Source organism: Gordionus sp. m RMFG-2023, chromosome 5, assembly GCF_954871325.1.
Source record: "Gordionus sp. m RMFG-2023 chromosome 5, tfGorSpeb1-WG-v2, whole genome shotgun sequence".
Classification (NCBI taxonomy): domain Eukaryota; kingdom Metazoa; phylum Nematomorpha; class Gordioida; order Chordodea; family Parachordodidae; genus Gordionus; species Gordionus sp. m RMFG-2023.
In genome coordinates, this window is record NC_088779.1 from 4849324 (window position 1) to 4870211 (window position 20888).

General features: G+C 28.4%; 1 protein-coding gene across 1 annotated transcript in view; it reads left to right on the plus strand.

Moving 5' to 3' along the window:
- Window positions 1-20888, plus strand: part of LOC135929417 (uncharacterized) — a 42757-nt gene that overhangs the window by 19303 nt on the left and 2566 nt on the right. Inside the window, exons 3-16 of the mRNA XM_065465982.1 lie at window positions 9410-9476; window positions 9650-10012; window positions 10456-10572; window positions 12248-12421; window positions 13462-13896; window positions 14127-14242; window positions 15716-15869; window positions 16047-16158; window positions 16317-16537; window positions 17378-17449; window positions 18085-18205; window positions 19214-19428; window positions 19937-20212; window positions 20432-20483. Of these exons, the coding sequence (XP_065322054.1) occupies window positions 9410-9476; window positions 9650-10012; window positions 10456-10572; window positions 12248-12421; window positions 13462-13896; window positions 14127-14242; window positions 15716-15869; window positions 16047-16158; window positions 16317-16537; window positions 17378-17449; window positions 18085-18205; window positions 19214-19428; window positions 19937-20212; window positions 20432-20483 (2495 nt within the window). The remainder of the gene's footprint in view (window positions 1-9409; window positions 9477-9649; window positions 10013-10455; window positions 10573-12247; window positions 12422-13461; window positions 13897-14126; window positions 14243-15715; window positions 15870-16046; window positions 16159-16316; window positions 16538-17377; window positions 17450-18084; window positions 18206-19213; window positions 19429-19936; window positions 20213-20431; window positions 20484-20888) is intronic.

Consider the following 20888-nt stretch of genomic DNA (forward strand, 5'->3'; position numbering starts at 1 on the left):
TTTTCTACAAAAAGTAACTTTTTTTGAAAGCTTTGATTTATCTGACTTAAATTATCAAAATAGGAGGATAAAGATATTTATTATAATTATAATATTCTTCCCTAATGATGTTTATATTTGAACGATGGGGGATATCTTAGTACGAATCGAGGTAGGCAAATATCAAATTCACAATGCTTTAGTTTGAACTCTGTGCTTTCATATAATACTAAAATTTTCATCGATGATTTTTGAAGGGTATTGCATTAAATACTAATATATTTAACTGATTTGTTTATACATTCTACTTTAATGCAAAAAAAACAAAAATTGAATTTTGAGAAGATATTTTTTTTCTGACCATTCTGTCATTTCCACAAGAGCACTTATAATAGCCTTATCCAACTCCATAAAATAAGTGACTAGTTAATGGCGAAGGCTTTTATAAAAATATATTTGGCTCTAATGTGTAGGGGGGGGGATATTTCACCTATCCCTTTCTCCCGCTGACTACACGACGGTCTACTTTACTTGCTTATACAATTAATCATTGATTAATTGTATTGATGTTAAGTCTTTTTATAACGTAAAAAGAATTAGTGTTGTTAAACGGCTCAATTTGAGCCGATTTTAAAAAATGGCTAACTCAATATTTTATCCAGAAAAATATTATGCAAGTCTAAAGATTTTGCTCTTAGATGGTATTGCATTTGTGACCGCTTTTACGAATATTAGAATTATGATCCCTCAAATTTATGAATAATAGAATAACTAGCGACTGTTTTTTTTAAACTTTATTTGCATAAAACAATTTACAAAAACAAGAAAATGAATTTTATAATTTAAAAAAAAAATAATTATCAATCTTTCACGATTTTAAATCCCTATCTAAAAATATATTCAATTTTACAATAATAATAAATTCTATTCCCAAATAAGGTAATCATGACATCTCAAATTATTAACACAAAAAAAAAATGTTTATAATAAGAATGACGCGACGAAAACTAAAATAATTTTTTTTTCTTTCGCCTTCGTCTTCTTTTTCCTTTCCTTCCTCGTGATTGAACCCCGTCAATCACGACAGATGGCACATAGGATTGAACATCTATTGGCGAAATCTCGAAGCTTAAGGCAAAATTTTCAAAAATCGCCTTTTAACAACACTAAAAAAGAAACACTTTTTTGAGAGTGCTAAATTTATTTACTAAAATAATTAATTTTTTGAAAAAAGGAACAAAATAAATGAATGTAATTATAATATAGTTTAGTTGAGTGGTGGTCGACTATCTTTTATATTAATATAAGAATTTTCTCTCAAGGGATCCCAAGCTAATTGCAATATTAATTATAATCAGCAAATAATTGTGGTATAAAAAGTAGATAATTATATTTTATAATAATAAGATAAGCGAGAATAAATCAAATAATTTCACTTGTTCTACCTTAATTAAGTGTTTTCTGTCATCAAATTATATTTAAAAAAATAAAATAACATTTAAAATACTATAAATATTAATTAGTTTCTTATTTCGAAATAATAATGAAAAAGAAATTCTTGAAAACTGAACTAGCTCATTTCGAAGTTAAAATCTTGAGTTTTACCTGTTATAAAAATTGGAAGAAACATAATAATATTTATATTTCTTATGATTGATTAAAGGAAATTATGTTGTTTTATGACTACTGTCCTTAAAATATAGGGAAAAGAACACTAAATTATAACCCATGACCGCACCTCGGTGTTAAAATTATTTATTGTTGTAATTTTATAAAGTGTTGAATAGTGATCTCCCTTGACACCAAAATACGAAATATGATAAAGTACCCTCAATGTTTATATATAAATTTATTAAAATGATTTATACATTAATATTTCCGAAAAAAATTGAGGGAAAAAAAATACAATATTGAAAAATTATTATTATTATATATATAATATATATATACCTTTCGAAGAAAAGATATTAATATTTAAAAATAATTGATTTAGACAAATTAAAATTGTCTGGCTTTCCTATTTAAGCTTTACCCCTCATTCATAGATAGCGCAAATTCGAGACGAAGAATTCAAAAATACAGTATTTTGTATAAGGAAAGAAAGAAAAAAGGGAGGGAGGGAGAAAGAAAGAAGGAAGGAAGGAAGGAAGGAAGGAAGGAAGGAAGGAAGGAAGGAAGGAAGGAAGGAAGGAAGGAAGGAAGGAAGGAAGGAAGGAAAGAAGGAGAGAAAGAAAACTAACTGTGAATGAGGGGTTATTCATTCATCACCATACATTTTTAGGTTATAATTTATATTCTAAATATTATTTGTTCAAGTAAATTTTATGATTGGTGTCTTTCTTTTTTACCGAATTGGCTATTTATTTTATTTTTTTTAATTTTTAAGAGATGGATGATCAATTTTACTATCTATTCGATAAACTCCGGTAAATAAAATAGTAGAAGCAGGGCCATAACTATAGATTTTTTTTCTTGTTGAAGCACTATGGTGGGGGCCGGGCTCATAATTCCTTTTTTTGCGTGTGTATTTTGAGCAGGTATTGCATATATCGATCTAGTTTGACCGGAAGTTGCATAATATCCGTCATTCTTATCAGAAACCAGCAGGCTGCCGGAGACGACCTGGGCCCGGCCGAAATTTGTTTCTTCTACAAACGCGGTTAGAGCTTGGCCAAACATTTATAACACATTTAAAAATTGTATCATGTAATGCATATTTCCCATTTCATTTCTAAGCCATAATATCTTTCTTAAAAATGAAAATAACTGACAATATAACCAACCATCCACCTCAATTTAATTGGTCCTTATAAACTTTACTGTACTAGGAAACAAAATGGTTATTAATTTAGAGGGCGAATTTTTATAATTAATATATTATTTTCAAAACGCAGGCAGTAAAAAAAGAGTAAATTTATTTTAAAAATAAATCCGTACCGGGCCTGAAAATATAAAACTCAACCGCATCGACATTTTTTTAAACCCGGGTCGGGCCATGCAATTGGTACTTTTGCAGGTCTCATTTTTATGGTGGATTACTCCTCATTCACAGTGAATGAGGGGTAAGGAGATTAGAATATGAATTAGCTAATGAATAAACACATGCAATAATACGATAAAAAATATAAATAATTGGTAAATGACTAAATTAGGGTAATCTTAATCATAATTTATGTAATATTAAAAATTTATTTTTTTTACAATTCACTTCAAAGTCTCAAAAACGCAAAAAGCATTAATATTTCGTTCAGGGAAAGAAGGGGAATTTTGTGGAAGGGCCCTCCACCCTCCCCACATTTATGGTCCTGAGTAGAGAAGGATAAAGATAACACAAAAATTTTGCAAATTTTTATAGTTCAAATCAATATTTTTATCATTTTGATCTAAAATTTTACCTTAATTTTAAAAATTTCACCTTAATTTCAAAGAAATTCACTATAATAAATTATGTAAATAATGACATGAGAAATCTTTTAAATGGAAATAAAATCTCAAAAATATTTAATATATTTACTTATCTTACTTTACTTTTTTTTTAAAAACCATTTTAATAACTTAATTTAAAATTTTTTTTCTAAAAAATTGATTATTTTGAGGGTATAATTCATAAAAGAAAGGTAAAATATAAAAATAAGAAGATAATTTTTACCTCTTAAAATAAGTATATTACAAGATGATTAAAATAAAAGAAAACTTTTGAACTTTTAAAAGGTTTTATTTTATTAAACAAATTTATTATATAAATTTTAATTTCACATTTATGAAGGATGATAAATTTATTTGATAATGCGCAAAAAACAAACTCCCTAAATCATAGTGGGAAGGAAAGAAAGAAATAAAATATATAGAAATATTCTCGGCTTAATGTCATTTTCTTTACATTTATTTAAGAGTTTAAGAGACCCGAATGATAGGGTTAACTTAATTTTTTTTATATATATATCAGAAGCGAAATTATTACAAAATATTAAAATAAATATTCAGAATCACTTTGGTAGATAAATAAGGCACCACATGACAGAACTCACCATTATAAAAATGATGAATATTACATTCAACAAGGTTTATAAATAGTGAATATTTCAATCCAATTATAAAACGATTTCCCTAATATATTACATTTTTTTTATACACAATATGATTGAACCTCCTGCCTCTAGTTTAAAAATGTATATAGGAGACCGAGATTGAATGATCATAACTTCCCCTCCCCCCACCCTCCACAAAGTATAAAATAAATTTTAATAAAAAAAAAATATATTATTAATTCTTAGCGCTATTCTAAATTTTTAAACGAAATTTAAATCAAAAATATAGATCTCTACATCTATAATGCTTTATTGAGCTAGACCAATCTATACGAAAATTGGTTTTTGGAGTCAGCCAACAGTTGTGGTGTTGATTGTTAAGTGATATTTTTATTTTTAATCGCCGTTAACCGATTCCGAAAGCGGTTAAACGGACTTTATAGCTAAAGAACCATCACCTCAGCTTCGAGGTTTTCTTCGCTGAGATGATTCAGCCCAAGAGGCGTAGAAAAAAATGTATTGAACGCGATTTAACCCGATAACCCAAAATGTTACAAAAAAGAAATTTCGTATCAATTTAACTGAATTTATTCAAATTTTTTCTAATATAATCATATTTAGGTTATGATAAAATAATTTGTATATCACTTGAATTACCCGGCCGGGCATAGATAAAAAAAGGTGCCAAATTTACAGAGGACGATAACTTCGCCCTTTATTTCAAAAGGGGGTTTATGGCCACTATAGAAGATTTTAATCAACTTGGAACACTGGATTTTTTCTTAATGCTCACAATAAATTTTAAAAAAATTAATCCCCCCACCCTAGACGACCCAAAATATATATAATCCGAATATATTTACTATTTTAGTCAAGCCATGTAATATAGTTGAAATCCATTACTCAAAAATCTGTCTTCCTTTTTATTTTGTCCTTACGTTTTCTCATTAAATCAATAATTCATTTTTATACTTTTTATATTTGTTTTTTAAATACATACATTATATTTTTATAACGTTTTTTTAGTATTATGTATATGACTTGCAAGTGGTGTTGAGTGAATGAATGAGTAAAAATGATTATTATTTATAATGTAATATAATATAATCATAGACTTTATCACTTTATCTATGAATTTAAATATAATATCATATCAACCAAAAAATGAACATATATATTATACATTATAACTACATTATAATATATCATCATATTACATTATTATCATAAATTGTGTTGTGAATTTACAGGGGATTAAATAAGAGGAAGGAAGGATGGGTATTGTGTTTTAGTTTTAGTTTTAATTTATGTAATTCATCATTCTCGCTAAATTTTGTCATAATATATTACATAATATTGTGTAGAATCTATATAAATTAACATATACTATAATAAAATTTATTTATAGGTAGAATCGACTTTGAACTTTAAAGCCTTAAAAAATGGACTTTTCGGCTTATAAATAATTTATTTTCTTTTTTAATTTTAAAGGTTTGAACGGAAATAATCTAGTTGACCAGGACTATAATCAGCAATTTTTAGTATAAGAGGAGTGAGAGGACTGGAGAAATTTCATTTTGAAAATTTGTATATAATTATATGCTTTTGGGTCATATAAAAACATTGCGTTTTCCTAAAATATAGGCATATGAGGGGAAGGATACAACGTTTTGTCAAGATATATTATATCTAGTCTGCACTGGCCATTTAACTCGAGCCCACCCATTGTTTTTAAATAATTTATAACCTAAAACCCTTCCTCCCCCCCCCCTCCTCCAATTTTTTAAAATAATTTGATTGGTTGGTTATACCTTATATTTATTTTATTTTAATACTTTTAATTTTTAAACTGATAAAATATACAATATTATGAACTAACAAAAAAAAAAATTTTTTTTTAATAATTAAATTTACCCGCGCACCCAACTAATGCTTAAAAATTTTAAACCGGATTAAAAACCGTCCATTGTAGATCTCTAATATCTAATGGATAAAAAATTTGCCAAACTTTTGTTGGTAAAGGAATAGTTATTAATGGTAGAAAGGCACACTACCCCCTCTTTCCCGTAGACCGTAGTTAACACTCTTTAACATATATAAGAATACAATACTAAACGGTATAATTTTAATACCATTATATACCACTTCTCCCCTCTCTCTACATGCAAATTAAAAATTAGGCAGTAGTACATTTTATGATGGTCAAATGATATTTTGATAGTATTAATTAATGGTACACTTAATATTTTATTGAAATTTGGGATATGTCGACCAAACAGGTTAAAAATTTAAACAAGATTTAAAAAGTTTCCCTGCAAATTATATTGAATATAACTTACTAAAACGGTATTATACACGTTATTGATCATTTCTAGTTTTATATATAAAACATAGAATATTTATATATAACTTAATTATCTAGTAGAAAACATTCTGATCTTAAAATTTTCTAAAAAATCCTTTCGAGATATTTTTTATACATAAATGTTTTTGACATATTGTTGTAAAAAATACTACATTTCTTTGACGATTTATTAGTAGTTTAACAAATCTAAGCTATCTATCAACTAATATAAAGTCTAATATCCTTGTACATACATATAATAATTATACACATAAGTCAAAAAAGTTTACTTTTCTTTTAAATAACACTTTTTAAAGTATTATGTATTATATATTATTATATTTAATATACCAAATTTTAAGTCATATCGTGATTCATTAAAAATTGTCATAATATTTTATATCTATCATCTACCAAACAAGGGGAGGTGAATTTTAATGAGTGTCTTCCATGGTGCCAATATTAACGATTTATGTTTTAATATTTAATAATTCTTTTCAGATTATCTTATATAAAATGATGTAGTTTGGAATGTATAGAATAAAGTAAAATAAACATATAATTTAATATTTCAACAACCGACGTTAATTTGTTAAATATAAAACTTTGAGAATGGGGATTTTATATGTGCTTTTATTTTTTTGATATTGCTTATAAACCATTAAAAAATTCCTATTGCCGTATTATTCTTAGGAAGAATATGTGTAATATTTGTGTCGATGATTACATTTATATATAATTAATTATTTGATATAGCGATTTTTGATATTTGTTTAGAAATGTGTTTAATCGTTTCTAAAGTTTAATTATGAAATTGAGCTCTGCTCGCCGGACTAATAGTTTAAAAAAAAAAATAGCAATTAATATTGCCAAATTCTTTAAAATTGAAATGAAAATGAGAATTTTTATATTGACAAAGCAATTAGTAAATCTATAAATTTAATTTTATAAAAATGTGTTCAATTTATATATTTTTTTTACGCTTTTAAAATTTTGGAGTGGACTCGGGCCTAAAAAAATATTTACGAAAAAAAATTAACTTAACCAGGATAAAAATAATTGAATAAAATAATTGAATCGAAATTACGTGTATTAGGAATTATAACTATCGCAATTTAAACTGTAAGATAGGTCTAAAAACTGGCAGTTCAATATTCTCTACCTTATAAAAGTAATTTTTTTAGTGTCATATTTATTTACTTGATATAAAGTAGAAACTGGAATTCATAAAATATTGTATTATTCCTATTCGTCGAATGAGGATAATATCATTAGATTTCGATCTTCTAATTAAAAGAATCTAGTGTTATAAAACGGCTCCATTTAAAAAAAAAAAGATTATTATTAAGTATAATTTTTACACGATATCAATTTGTTTTCTATTCATTTAGGATCTTATAAATGAAGACCTAATAATGTTAGTAGATATAAATATAACTGATGATACTGGAAACGATAGTGAACAAAAACAATCATCTATATCTAATAAAAGAACGAAATACAGCAATAATATGTGAATTTTATATGAGCTATGAATGATAGCAAAAAGAGGGCTATATGTTATAAATGCAAAAAAAAATATTATCTCTTCCCAATTTTGATACCTCAGGATTATATCTCCATTTATAGTAAACGCGCTGTTCGGCCTTACCCAAGATTTTGCTCATAGATGACAGAAAGGTTTGGACATCTATTAAGGAAATCTCGAAGCTTGCAATTTTTTTTTGCTAAATTATTGTATTAGCCGTTTACACTTAAAAGTAGTGTTGTTAAACGGCTCGTTTTGAGCAGATTTTTAAAAACGGCTAACTCAATATTTCAGCCAGAAACATATTAAACAAGTCCGAAGATGGATGCTCATAGAAGGAACAAAGGTCTAGACATATATTATCGAAATCTTGAGGTATAGACCAAAAATTTTGAGTTACCCATTATAAAAAATCGGCTCAAAATGAGCCATTTAACAACACTACTTAAAAGAATCAATTAATTTGACGATATTACAAAAGAAAAGAAATTATGAGTGATAAAAAAAAAGACTGTAAGAAATATTTTAATTTTAAAAAAAATGGTAGAATGTTATTTTAAAATGAAGATTTAAATCGAATAATTGATAATTAGTATTCGTCGGTTACGAATATATATTCGTATTCATAAATAAAATCGGTTACGAGTTGAATAATTCAAAATATTAGTTTTTTGGGGGGGTTTTAATTTTTTTTTTTAAATTTATGACCTCTTTGAAGATAATTTGTATAAGTTGATCATGTAAACTGGTTATACCTTTTTCAACATATATATAAGGACGACAGGGATTATATTTATTTTCCTATTTTCTCAAATCAAATGTTTATATTAGTGATCTATCGGGCCTAATTTTTCAGGCCTGGCCCGGCCCGAATTTTTTTTTAAAAAGTTTTGCCGGCTCGGCCTAAACCCGAAATTATTTTTGAAAAAATTTGCCGGCCCGGCCCGAATATATTTAAATATAAAACTTAATTTTTATAATTACTCAAAATAAACGATATATGTTATATGGCAATCTAGTTTCTATAAAATAATATTAAATGTTTTCGTTTTTACATAAAAAATTCAACAAAAAATTGATAAATTTAGATATATTTAAAAAAATTTCTAAGACCCGACCAGGTCCCAATAATATTAAAGAATTTTAGGCCAGACCCAGCCCGAACCCAATTTTAGTTTTTAAAAAATTAATCTTTTTTATTATACCCATTTCCAAAATAAGATAAAAATTTTTGATAATTATTTAAAGGATGTTAAAATTAGTTGTACAAAACTATTAATATAAATTAAAATTCATTTTTTTGAAAGAAGGTAAATTGGGATCTTTGGGTGAGTAAGTAGAGGGAATTCACATATTATTTTATGAGTTTAATGAAATTAGCTAAAATTGCTCTAATTGCTATTTATTCTTAGTTATAATTGTATTATGAGAATGTTTTAATTTTTTTTTTAGCTGTTTAGAATAAAAATTTTAAGATGGATTTAGTTATATTATAAATTTATATTTAAATTTTGTATACAAAATTAAAAGATAATATACCTGAAAAAACCAGCAGAAACGCGAGGGCAAACGAGTTTCGTTAGACTATCCATCCAATGTATGCAAATATTAATGATTGTAGTACACTAAATTTTGTAATAGAATTTTTATAGAAAGAAAGAAAGAAAGAATATCCTAAATGTTGATATGATTTATTTGGGATCTGTCTTAAGTTAAAAAAAAGAATTATATATTTAAAAAAAGAATTAACTAAATATTTTTTTGAACTAGCTAAGCCCAAAATTATGGTCAGTGAGTCTTCTCCTTCTCACATTTACACTAGCTTGAATCAACAGGACATCGCTATGAGCTGCAATGCAACAGGGGTGCCAGCGCCTGATGTTTACTGGGTTAGGACCGACAAAGGACCGGATATAGATTTCAACCGACATTCCTTACTCTCAGCTTCGAGGATCATAAATTCTAAGGATGTTTTGGAAAAATCTGAGATGGGGTTATTGGATAGTATGAGTTACTCTAGTTCCACTTTGACTATACCCGTAATTACTAAGGCCCACGAAGGCGCCACTTACACCTGCGTAGCCAAGAATAAACGTGGTATAGATTTTATGGCTGTGAAACTTATTATAGCAGGTAAAAATAACAATCAAAAAAAAAATTAGCTTTCGAAAATACAAAATTGTGAAGATAAACTCTCATGAATGTTATAATGAATGCATTTGTTAAATAAACAATCACTAGTTGAAAAGGTTTAAAATAAATTATTTTGCATGTTATTTAATCACAACACACAAATTCCAAATTTGAGTTATATTAATTTTAGTAGGCAAATTAATTGGTATTCTTTGGATGGTGTGTTGAGATTTTATGCTTTGTTTCAACACATAATTATCATAAAATAAGATAGGTAAAGTAGTCAGAGTCATATTTTTCTAGTTACATATTATCTTTATTTCTTAATATTTTTAAAAAGAATATTTATTTTGATATTTTTTTTAAATAAACCTACAAATAAATACTTTATTAATTTTTTTTTATTATATACTTTATATATTTTTTTTCTCTCATCACTCCAGAACCACCGCAAATAGTTTCCCCGCCTAAAAATATGACTACCTTAGAAGGTTTGAGCGCTAAATTCGAATGCAAAGTTAAATCGTTCCCAAATAACGTTTCCTACGATTGGTACAAAGGTTTTGTTCTTATTTTTGGAAACTTATATTATCTTTATTAATCGATCAAATCACAAAAATCTACTATAGTTATAGGCATATAATTTACTTTAACTACTTAACAAGCCATAAAATAAGAGTAAATAATTGGTCTCGATCTTTGATTGCACAATATTAAGCTTACGAGCTTGCTTCTAGGTTTAAGTGGATTTAATATATATCAGCCCAATGTGAGCTTAATAATTAAAGTATAAACTGTTTTATATATAATTTGATAATTTAAAGATTTATTTTACTATTACTTGTTTTATTATTAAATATTTATAAACCACCCCTTAAACATTCATAGAATTGTAATAATTGATTAATATGACATTTTTATATGATATTCATTGAAATTCCCAAATTCATGAAATTATGGTTGTCGTAACGTTTTTAATTCTATTAAAATCAATTTCGGGAAGTGTTGTTAAATAAAAGCTTGGCCGATTTTTTTTTAAAAACGACTAAATCAAGGTTTTAGCCAAACAAACAGTGCCTATGCCTTGAGATTCTCTTATAAGATGGTAAAAATGTTTGACGAATTCTCGAAATTTAGACAATATGTATAATGGTATATATAATTTGTTTCTTCGTTAAATTGCGAATGTTTCTGTGCAGATGATAAGGTTCTAATAATTGCTTTTTTGGCAAAGTTTAATCCATAGAAGGTATCAATCTCTTAATGGTCACGGGGTCGTAGGGTATAAAACATATTTTGGTACTTAAATACGGACTTGGTGCCCCCATCTTTTTTTCACTCTCGTGAAGACGCTGGGAGATATCCACAATCCCCTATACATTAATTTTTATATATTCCTAAAAAAAAGATAAAATATAAAAACTTAATGCCTTAAATACAGAATATTGGGTTTAAAAAAATTGTTCTCCTTTACAAATTTATTCGAAGGGAGTTAGAACCATATAATAATCAAGAGAATATTATATTATGTTGTACGCAGCTATTTTTATACTTACATAGTGTTATTTTACTAAAAACATTAATATAGTGTCTTGACTTCATCTATTTAGTGTTGAAAAAGAACAGTATTTTTTTTATTATTCTTAAAAATTATAATACCAGGGTCTTTGCAAGCTGTAAAATTGAGCATATCGACGCAAAAGGCGACTCTGGTATCTAAGTAACCATTTAATAGTTTATAAAAATCAAAATCTGCATAGGAAGACTCCCTTTGAAAAAAACATATAGTCTTAAGCTGTGTTTTTTTACAGTTAAAAATGGTATTGTTAAACGGCTCGTTTTTTAAAAACGACTAACTCACTATTTTAGCTAAAGATATTAGGCAAGTCTGGAGATTTTGCTCATAGAAGAGGTAGAAATATTTGGATTCTATTAACTAAATTTCAAGGTTTGTGTCTTATTTTTTCGCTAAAATATTGGGTTAGCCATTTTTAAAAAAGAGCCCTTTAACAATACTAGTTTAAAAAGATGTTTAAACAAAAGATAACCTGTCTTTTAGGAAGTTGCTTTAGAAAAACGTATATCTAAATATATTAGAAATATTCTGTATTTTTGATGGAGTTAATTTAGTTCTTACGTGTTTTTGGCGCGAAAGTTACATTTCTATAATATAAAATGGAAATAGATTATACTAAAAAAATATTTTATAAATCAATTTTAAAAAAATCGCATCAGATGGGATCCTTATGACTTCGTTGCAAGACTTTTCCTCGCGATTCTCCATTTCAGCTTACTCGGGTTCTTTAACTATCAATCCGACGAAAAAAACCGATTCTGGTACCTATACCTGCTCTCCCGATAACAAAAACTCCCCCAGACCCTACGCCTCCGCCTATCTAAACATACAATGTAAGGAAGAAAATTACACATCTTCCTTCTTTTTATATCTCCTTATGTATAATTGAGGAGTTTTTGTTTCATTATTATAAATATAAATCTTTCTTTCTTTCTTTCTTTCTTTCTTTCTTTCTTTCTTTCTTTCTTTCTTTCTTTCTTTCTTTCTTTCTTTCTTTCTTTCTTTCTTTCTTTCTTTCTTTCTTTCTTTCTTTCTTTCTTTCTTTCTTTCTTTCTTCTTTTTCTTTCTTTCTTTCTTTCTTTCTTTCTTTCTTTCTTTCTTTCTATATGGAAGTAGACAGAAAGGGAGGGAAAAAAAATCTAAAAAATAATAAATAAACTCAAAATTTTGAAATACACAAGATCAGGTAAAAATTAAGATATATCATGCTAAACCCTTTACTCAAAAATAGTTGGAAAAATGTAAAATTAGACGGAAAAAAAGGTTTGAGCTTTATAAAATACTTTTAAAAGATATAAATGTAACCGAAAATTTAGAAAGATTAGATTAGAATTTTAGAAATGGGAGATAGAGATGTAAAATTGACCGAAATGAAAGGGAAATAAATTTATAAAAAAAAATCAAAATAATTATAGAGGGATTGTAAAAATACAAAAAGTAGACAAATGGGAAAATAACGGGAAAGTCCAAAATTGTAAAATACCCCTTAACCTTGAGAAAAGTTCATAAAATAAAAATTAGCTATTTAGTTTGTAAACTAACTAATTTAAACAAGCTAAGCTAGCTTTTTTAAACTAGCGCAGCTTCTAACTAGTTTAAAAACAAGCTAATTTTTCTAGCTAAGCAAGACTCTGGCTAGTACTTAAACTTGCTAAGCTTCTAGCAGTTTGTGAACCAGTTAGCTAGTTCGAAACTTCTGTATAGTTAATATAATAGCTACGTTTGTATATTAACTGTAACATACAAGACGTACTTAAAGCATTATTAACGGAAGCTAACAAATTAAATGTATTTCTAATACTATTATATATAATAAAGTTAAAAAAATATGGTTCGTAGTTATACATTAAAATTCAACTTAAATAAAAATTAGACCCAGCGACGATATCCCAAAACCGCCTGCAAAATCCTCAATACATACCCCGCAACATGTCCGGCATCATTAAGTGTCCCATCGATTCGAACCCTCCTTTGCAATTTGTTATATGGTCCAAGGATGGGAAGGTTTTAGATTATGCCTCTTATGCCAACCCAAGACCAAATCAAGAACGTGATAGATATGATAGTAACACTGGGAATGAGATCGAATACCACAAAAATGGGGAAGAAGGAAGGGATGTTGCTAAGAAATTTAAAAATAATTACATTGGAAATTACAAAAGCTTGTCCCATTTCGAGATATTGGTGAATGGTTCTTTATGGTTAGAAAGTGTGGACCCTTCCGTTCACGAAGGTATGTATAGCTGTACTCCATACAATAAGATCGGGACCTCTGGACCTTCCAAAGAGTTCAAGGTCTTGGTTAAAGGTAAATATATATAATGAAAATTTAATTCTTTTATAGGGATATTAATCTTAAAAATAATGAATTTGAACCTCATGGATCTTCCTATTTTTTAAAAAAAAATATAACTATGCTAATGAGAATAGTTTGAAATACAGATGGGACCTAAAATTCCCATAAAAGGGAAAATAAACATCTCATTTTCGATTTTTATTTATATATTTACAATAATGACAAAAAAAATATATCTTAAGATCCTCCTCTATTCGTTCACACACCAAATTTCATTTATAACATTAGAGCTGGCGAATCTTTGACATTACCTTGTTCAGCGATTGGCAATCCCAATCCTTTAGTTTTGTGGATGAGGGTAATTTAAGAAAAATTATAAATTTTGTCCTGTCTAATATTAAAAAAAAATTACGATCAATATTTTTGAATGGCATTTGACACCTCTAAATGAGTCCACTTTATGAAAGGGAGTATGAAAATCCCAAACTTCAAATTCCTTTTTTTTCCGATTTAAATACCCCCCCCCCTCCCCCTTCACTCCAAAATAATATTATATATGTTGATATAATAAAATAATACAGTTTAAAAAGAACATCGATATAATCTAACGTCTAACACCCCATTTTTTTTAAAACCCAGAAGCAGAATTTTCATCATTATTACCCATTAATTCCTCTATGGTAATATCCATTTCCGGCCAATCGTTCAGCGTGGGCGGCTCCAACAAGTTCCTCGAATTGTTACCATGGGATCCAACGCATTTCAAACAGTGCACTATAAATTGTATTGGTCGTTCCTTGTGTCAGTCATTCATCCCTCGTAATGTTGGCCATAGAGGGCATCGATTTGTAAATGATCCATCGAATGGCAATAATAGCATGTCCTCAACTGGTTTCTTCCTTGCCTCTGGACAAACGCGCCTAAATTTTCTTCGAAAGAAATTAAGACACCCCTCCTTCAAATATCTACTTTATAATCTTTTAATCACCCCTGTCTTTCTTCAAAATATTATACCCACCAACTTTTACACTCCTTCCCTCACCTTGCAATCGCTCATTTAACCCCCCTAATACGCTTTTTTCCTATATTTTTTTTTAATCAAATTTTTTTCCTTCCATCCTCCTATAACTTTATTTCTTTAATTTGCGACCCAGGATTAGCATTTTCCAGAAATGCCAGAATGGGAATATGAATTCTGAGTTGCATTATCTCAGAATATTACCAATAGTTGTCCCAAGATTTGAGGGAAAATGCTATCATTGCCATTCGAGGGACCATTTCCGTGATTGTTGCCCTCTAGGGTCTACAGTACGAGCGAGGAATGGCCGACACAATAGGCAACAATCAATTCGATTATAGTAATCCCTATTTCAATAGCCCGTTAAAAGAGGCGCTCGCCACTGTAGGGAAAAAACAGGAAGATTTGTCAGAGATCGATATCACTGATGCTGTGCTAGAAGATGTTTTTCATTAGAAACCTCCCCAAGTCTGCCCATGGCTTATAGTAAGCAGCTGTAGCTACTATACCCATATAAATCTCCGAAACAAAATACTCCCAGAAAAGGACATTTTTAAATTTGTTTACCACCCCCCCCCCCCCTTCATAAAAATAAATATAGTCTCTTGTCTTTATTGTACAAAAAGCATTAATCTTTATAATATAACTAAAAATTAAAATTTTTCCATATTATATTTTATACTCTTACCTATAAAAACAAAGCTAAAAAAAAGACACTAATTCCCCTTTAAAAAGGACCAATGCTTATATTTAAATTTTCTACGGGCTATCTACTAGTTATATATATTTATCAAAAATTATAAATATATAAAGGAAAGTGGTTCCGATTTGCCTATGGGCAGAACCTTCTTTTCAGCGGGAAATCTAACCATAACTTCAGTTCAGAAAGAAGATCATGGGCGTCTCTTATGCAGAGCTTCTAATAAGGTCGCCAGCATAACCTTGTTTGCCGATATTATGGTTTCAAGTTAGTTAATCTTTCTAAATACAAATTGAATATCAAAATATTTGTTAATTAATGAACCAATTTTGAAACAATATTAGTCAACTATTTTTAAACATTTAATTTATTTTTTTTGGCTGAGAGGAATAAATAAAATATTTTTCTAGCAATCTTATATATTTAAAAAAAAAAAAATTAAAGATACCTCTCCACATTCACCTTTTAACCTTTCCGTGAGGCCAAGTATCTACGGGGCTTATGTAACCTGGACACCGGGGTACGATGGGGGAAGCCCCGCCAGCTACATTGTTTGGTAAACTAAAACCGTATTAGAAATTGATTAGATGTACAATTATAAGGATATTTTTATATAATCTGATATCTTAACACTAATCCTCGATATTAGGGAAAGCGGGGAAATTTTAAAAGATTTTGATAAAACATGTATATATTTAAAAAATTAAAAATCAGGTATTCGAAAAGCTATACATTATCCGACATACAGAAGTCTTTCTCGTTGGGTGTCGACAACTCATTCATTTCACCGGAATCCTATGATTCAGTGAAAATGGATTCCACTTCCGGGCTCATAATAGACTTAGATCCTGATACCGAATATCTGTTTCAAGTTCAAGCTGTTAACGTATTTGGATATAGCGCTAAATCCGGGTCCATCATCGCTAAAACTAGAAGTATTTTAATTTGAGCATATACCTCTTACATAATACGATAAATAACTTAAGAATTACTATATTTTTTTTAAAATATAGAATAAGATAGGTATTATTCCTTTTACAACATTATTAAATCGTAATTTATATTAATAATTAAATAAGGTTAGTAAGATGGGGCTGATTAATCAATTTTTTTTTGAAAATTAGACCTAATTTGGTAAAAATAAAATTTAACCGGGCTGCAAAATTAGAACAAAACCGAACAAAGTTTTGGGAACAGAGGAGACCAGAGATTTAATACGTGTAGTTCAAACATTAACCTATTTTATACCCGGTGTTGTATGGCCATACTATTACATTTAAATAATTTATAATAATCATGAACTATAAAGATATATAATATATTTATAAACTTATCTAAACCAAGCTTGAACCCTTATTTATATCTAAACCTGAACTCGAAACGATATTATTTGCTTTGTTTCGATACTTATTATCTTTCTATTTATAATTATAAAATGGCCCCTTATATGCAAATATTTAAATTCCGATTGTGAGGATATCTACTTATATAAAATATTAAAAAATTTGATAGTAAGTAATGATTTCGGTTCAACGGAGTACCAAAAACGTTTTTTTACAATTACTTTTTTTTATTGGGCTAATTAATCGCTTTAATGAAAATAAATAGGGTATATGGTATAGCCATGTACATTTGGTGAAATTTCTTGACAAATTTATTCAATAGATAAGAAGTTAAGAGGATGGTGTGGCCATTCACCCCCGATTTATCTTAAGTCTCCCATACATATTTTTTAAAAAGACTAATTTAAAAAAATAAACGTTTAAAATAAATAGAAATTTCTCAAAGATTTTCAATGCCATCCATGCAAGGTTTGATTCAAAGAGCCGCCTCGTTCAACGTTAACGGTAAAAATATATTACAAAAATACAAATGGATTTGAAATTTTCAGAATAAGTTTACTCTAAGTCTAAGCATACTGAAAATACAATTTCGATAAGAAAATGCGTTGAAAAAAATTTAAGTACAAAAAACAGATGTTGCTAAAATCGCCACAACAATTTCACATATTCGCAAATTGTTTTTATTGCAATTACAATTCGATTTTAATTTAGTTTGTGCAATAGTGACCATTCCTGCATTTATATTTTTTTTCGATGATTCTTTGTAATCATGGCCATATTTAGCCCCGTAACCATAAATTTTCATATGAGAGAGAGAGGAATTTTTTTTTCTTCTTATTTTTAAATTAGGACAATTCATCTATTTTAGACCTTAAATTACTCGTATACAAACTCTTAATGGCTAATTTTGTTTTGAATTCACTAATTGCGCTGAGGGGGTGCAAAAAATGTTATGGATGGGTGAGAAATTCAAATGTCGCATGCCACCCCTCGCCCTGTAATCATTTATGAGTTATGACCCTAGAAACATTAGAGATATTATTTATTATGATAACGAATATATTGATGAATAATTATTCTTTACTATGCCTGGGCATGTTGAGAATAATTGGATTTTATTATAATGTTTTTTTTGACAGATGATGATAAAGTAAAGGCTCCCAAAATTTATAGGGCATATTTGAAGAAAGATACTTTTGTTCTAGAGTGGCAAAATGTCAAAAACATTTCTTACCCGCTGTTTTATATAATCGAATACAGGTGATAAATTTTTTTATTTTTTATTATAGTAATTTATTTCTTTATATATTGAAATAAACAATACATGGATAACGTGATTGATTAAACTTAACGGATAATGGAGATCACAGATAAGGTACAGAAAATAGCCCATTATACGGAAAAAGAGTTTAGGCATTGGTTGTAGAAGGTGCAGAAATAAAGAATTGGTTCGGGATTTGATTAAGGAAAGATTTGAGATTTTGAAACTGGCGCTGTAAATAGTATGAGACAGGAATGAATTTAAACTAATCGGATAAACGTTGATGGTACAGAAGATAGCCCATTATACGGAAAAAGAGTTCATGTATTGGTGGTAGAAGGTGCAGGAAAAAGAATCACCTCTAAAGAATTGGTTGGGGATTTGATTAAGTAAAGATTTGAGATTTTTGATACTGAAACTGGAAATAGTATAAGACAGGAATGAATGTTATGGAAGGAGTTTCTGACTGACTATAAAAATGTGTAGGAGATAAATAAGAAGATGGAATAATAAGTAATATATTGAACTCTGATGGATTTGTGGAAGCCAAGATTAACAAAAAAAATAATATATATTTTTAAATACTTAAAAAGAGATAAAAATAAGTACGGATAATGATATATATACCGTCGGCCGCCATTTGTCAAAGAAATACCTAATTTTATTAAAATATAATAAGGTCCACTTTTAATATTATATTAAACTTACAAATGCAATCCTTCCGATTTGCTACATATCAAACCCCACAGCCCGGAAATAACTAGTTAACTTCCGGCAAAACCGGTCCTTCCTAAGATTTCTGAATCAAAACTTTTGCGATTTAGCAACAGACTCCACTCGAAAACCATAATAAAAATACATAAAAAATTAACAATTTTCGACCCTATACATCATTACCCAAAAACTAACCCCCACTCCTTGTCTTTAAAAATTTGGAATTATTATAACAACTTATGATTTTATATTTAATTTTTAATATATTGTTCATCATTTCATTAATAATAAAGCTTCGGAGACGATTACGACAAAGATTGGCTAAAATTGAAGCCAGCCGTGCACTCCAATTTCAAGGATAATCAGCTGATAGCTGTAACAATCCCCAGGCACGAGATTCTAGCAAAAAATGGTGATCAAATACCAGATCGTATCAGATTCAGACTGAGAGGTTATACGTTGACATCTAAGAGCGAGCCTAGTGATATTATAGAAATAATGAATTTAGGTTTTTTAATACTTAAAATAAATAATTAATCATCGTTCGGATAAGGATTCATTTATGGTCGTCTTATAAGTTTCTCTTTGAGGAAACTTCTCTTTGTAACTTCTAGAAGTTTCCAAGTTAAAAGTTAAAAGCTTACCAAGAGTAACTTGAATATTATCATATTTTTTGATGGCTAATGAATGAGTTAAATGGCATAAAATATTTTTGATATTTCTTTTTCAATCTTATAACAGAAATCTAAGAAACGCCAAACAGCGCTACAGAGCCCATACTAAATTTCTAAGGGCCTCCTAAATTATTGGGAGAAGGCCAATAAGATTTTTAGTTAATGCAGAGGCCCAATAATTTACGTGATATACTTCTGTTTCTCACATTCAGTTTATCGTTATAAGTATATTTTTTGTGGAATAGATTATTTTTAGTTGATGTTTTGCATCTTCGCAATAGTTTAATATATGAATATTATATGGGGAAAAAATGTATACTAAAATATAATGCATTATGCAAGCTGCCAAGCCTAAATTGACGAAACCATTGATAGCTGGTATCATAAGCGGTGTATCCTTCTTCTTATTGGCTTCCACCTTGGTAATCATGATAATCATGCTTTACAGATCACGGGAAAGGAAGCGCAAATCTGGTCAAAGTGGGAGAGGGCCGATGTTAGAAAACAGTAGCAGTGCTGAAAGCTACCAGTCTATGCAATACGGTCGGCCCGTAGGTGTTCGTAAAGATATACATTCGAACGGAATAACTAACAAACCAAAGGGACACAAATTGAATGGTATATATGCAATAAATCATATTAAAAATCTAAATTATTTGAGATTAAGTATATCATTATATTATAATTAAAATTCGTCATATCTTTTATATGTATATCATTAATATAAGGTATATTTTGGTGATAGATCATTTTCCACCTAATATGAATTTGGAAATAAGTTATTTTAACATAATATGTAACAAATCTTATATTTTCTGAATTGATTTTTTTATTTAGGAAATGGTTCTATCTACCACAGACCTGAAATACTTTGCAATGACGATATAAAGTTTGTGAACCTGTATTCGTATTACACGTCTTATACAAATTTTATTTCATTTTTTAAAAAAATGTTAATTTAAATTTAAAAAATAAAATACTGCCGCTTTATAGGAGCCCAGGTAAATTACATATATATATATATACACCTCTTTCTAAATATTTAAAGCCTTTTTATGTTGTCTAATATGTTGATTTTTAAAAATATTCTTGACACTGATTATAGTTGGGTACTAGATCTACTTTTAACCTATTCCAAAAACGGTTATTCCAAATTTTAGCCCAAAATCACTCCGGGCAATTTATATACATATAAAAACATCTCACACTTTGAGAAAGCGAGAGTTAATTGACTCAGGTCTTAACGTTTCACCATATTTCTATGGCAGGCGCCTATAGATTTGCCTAACTAGAC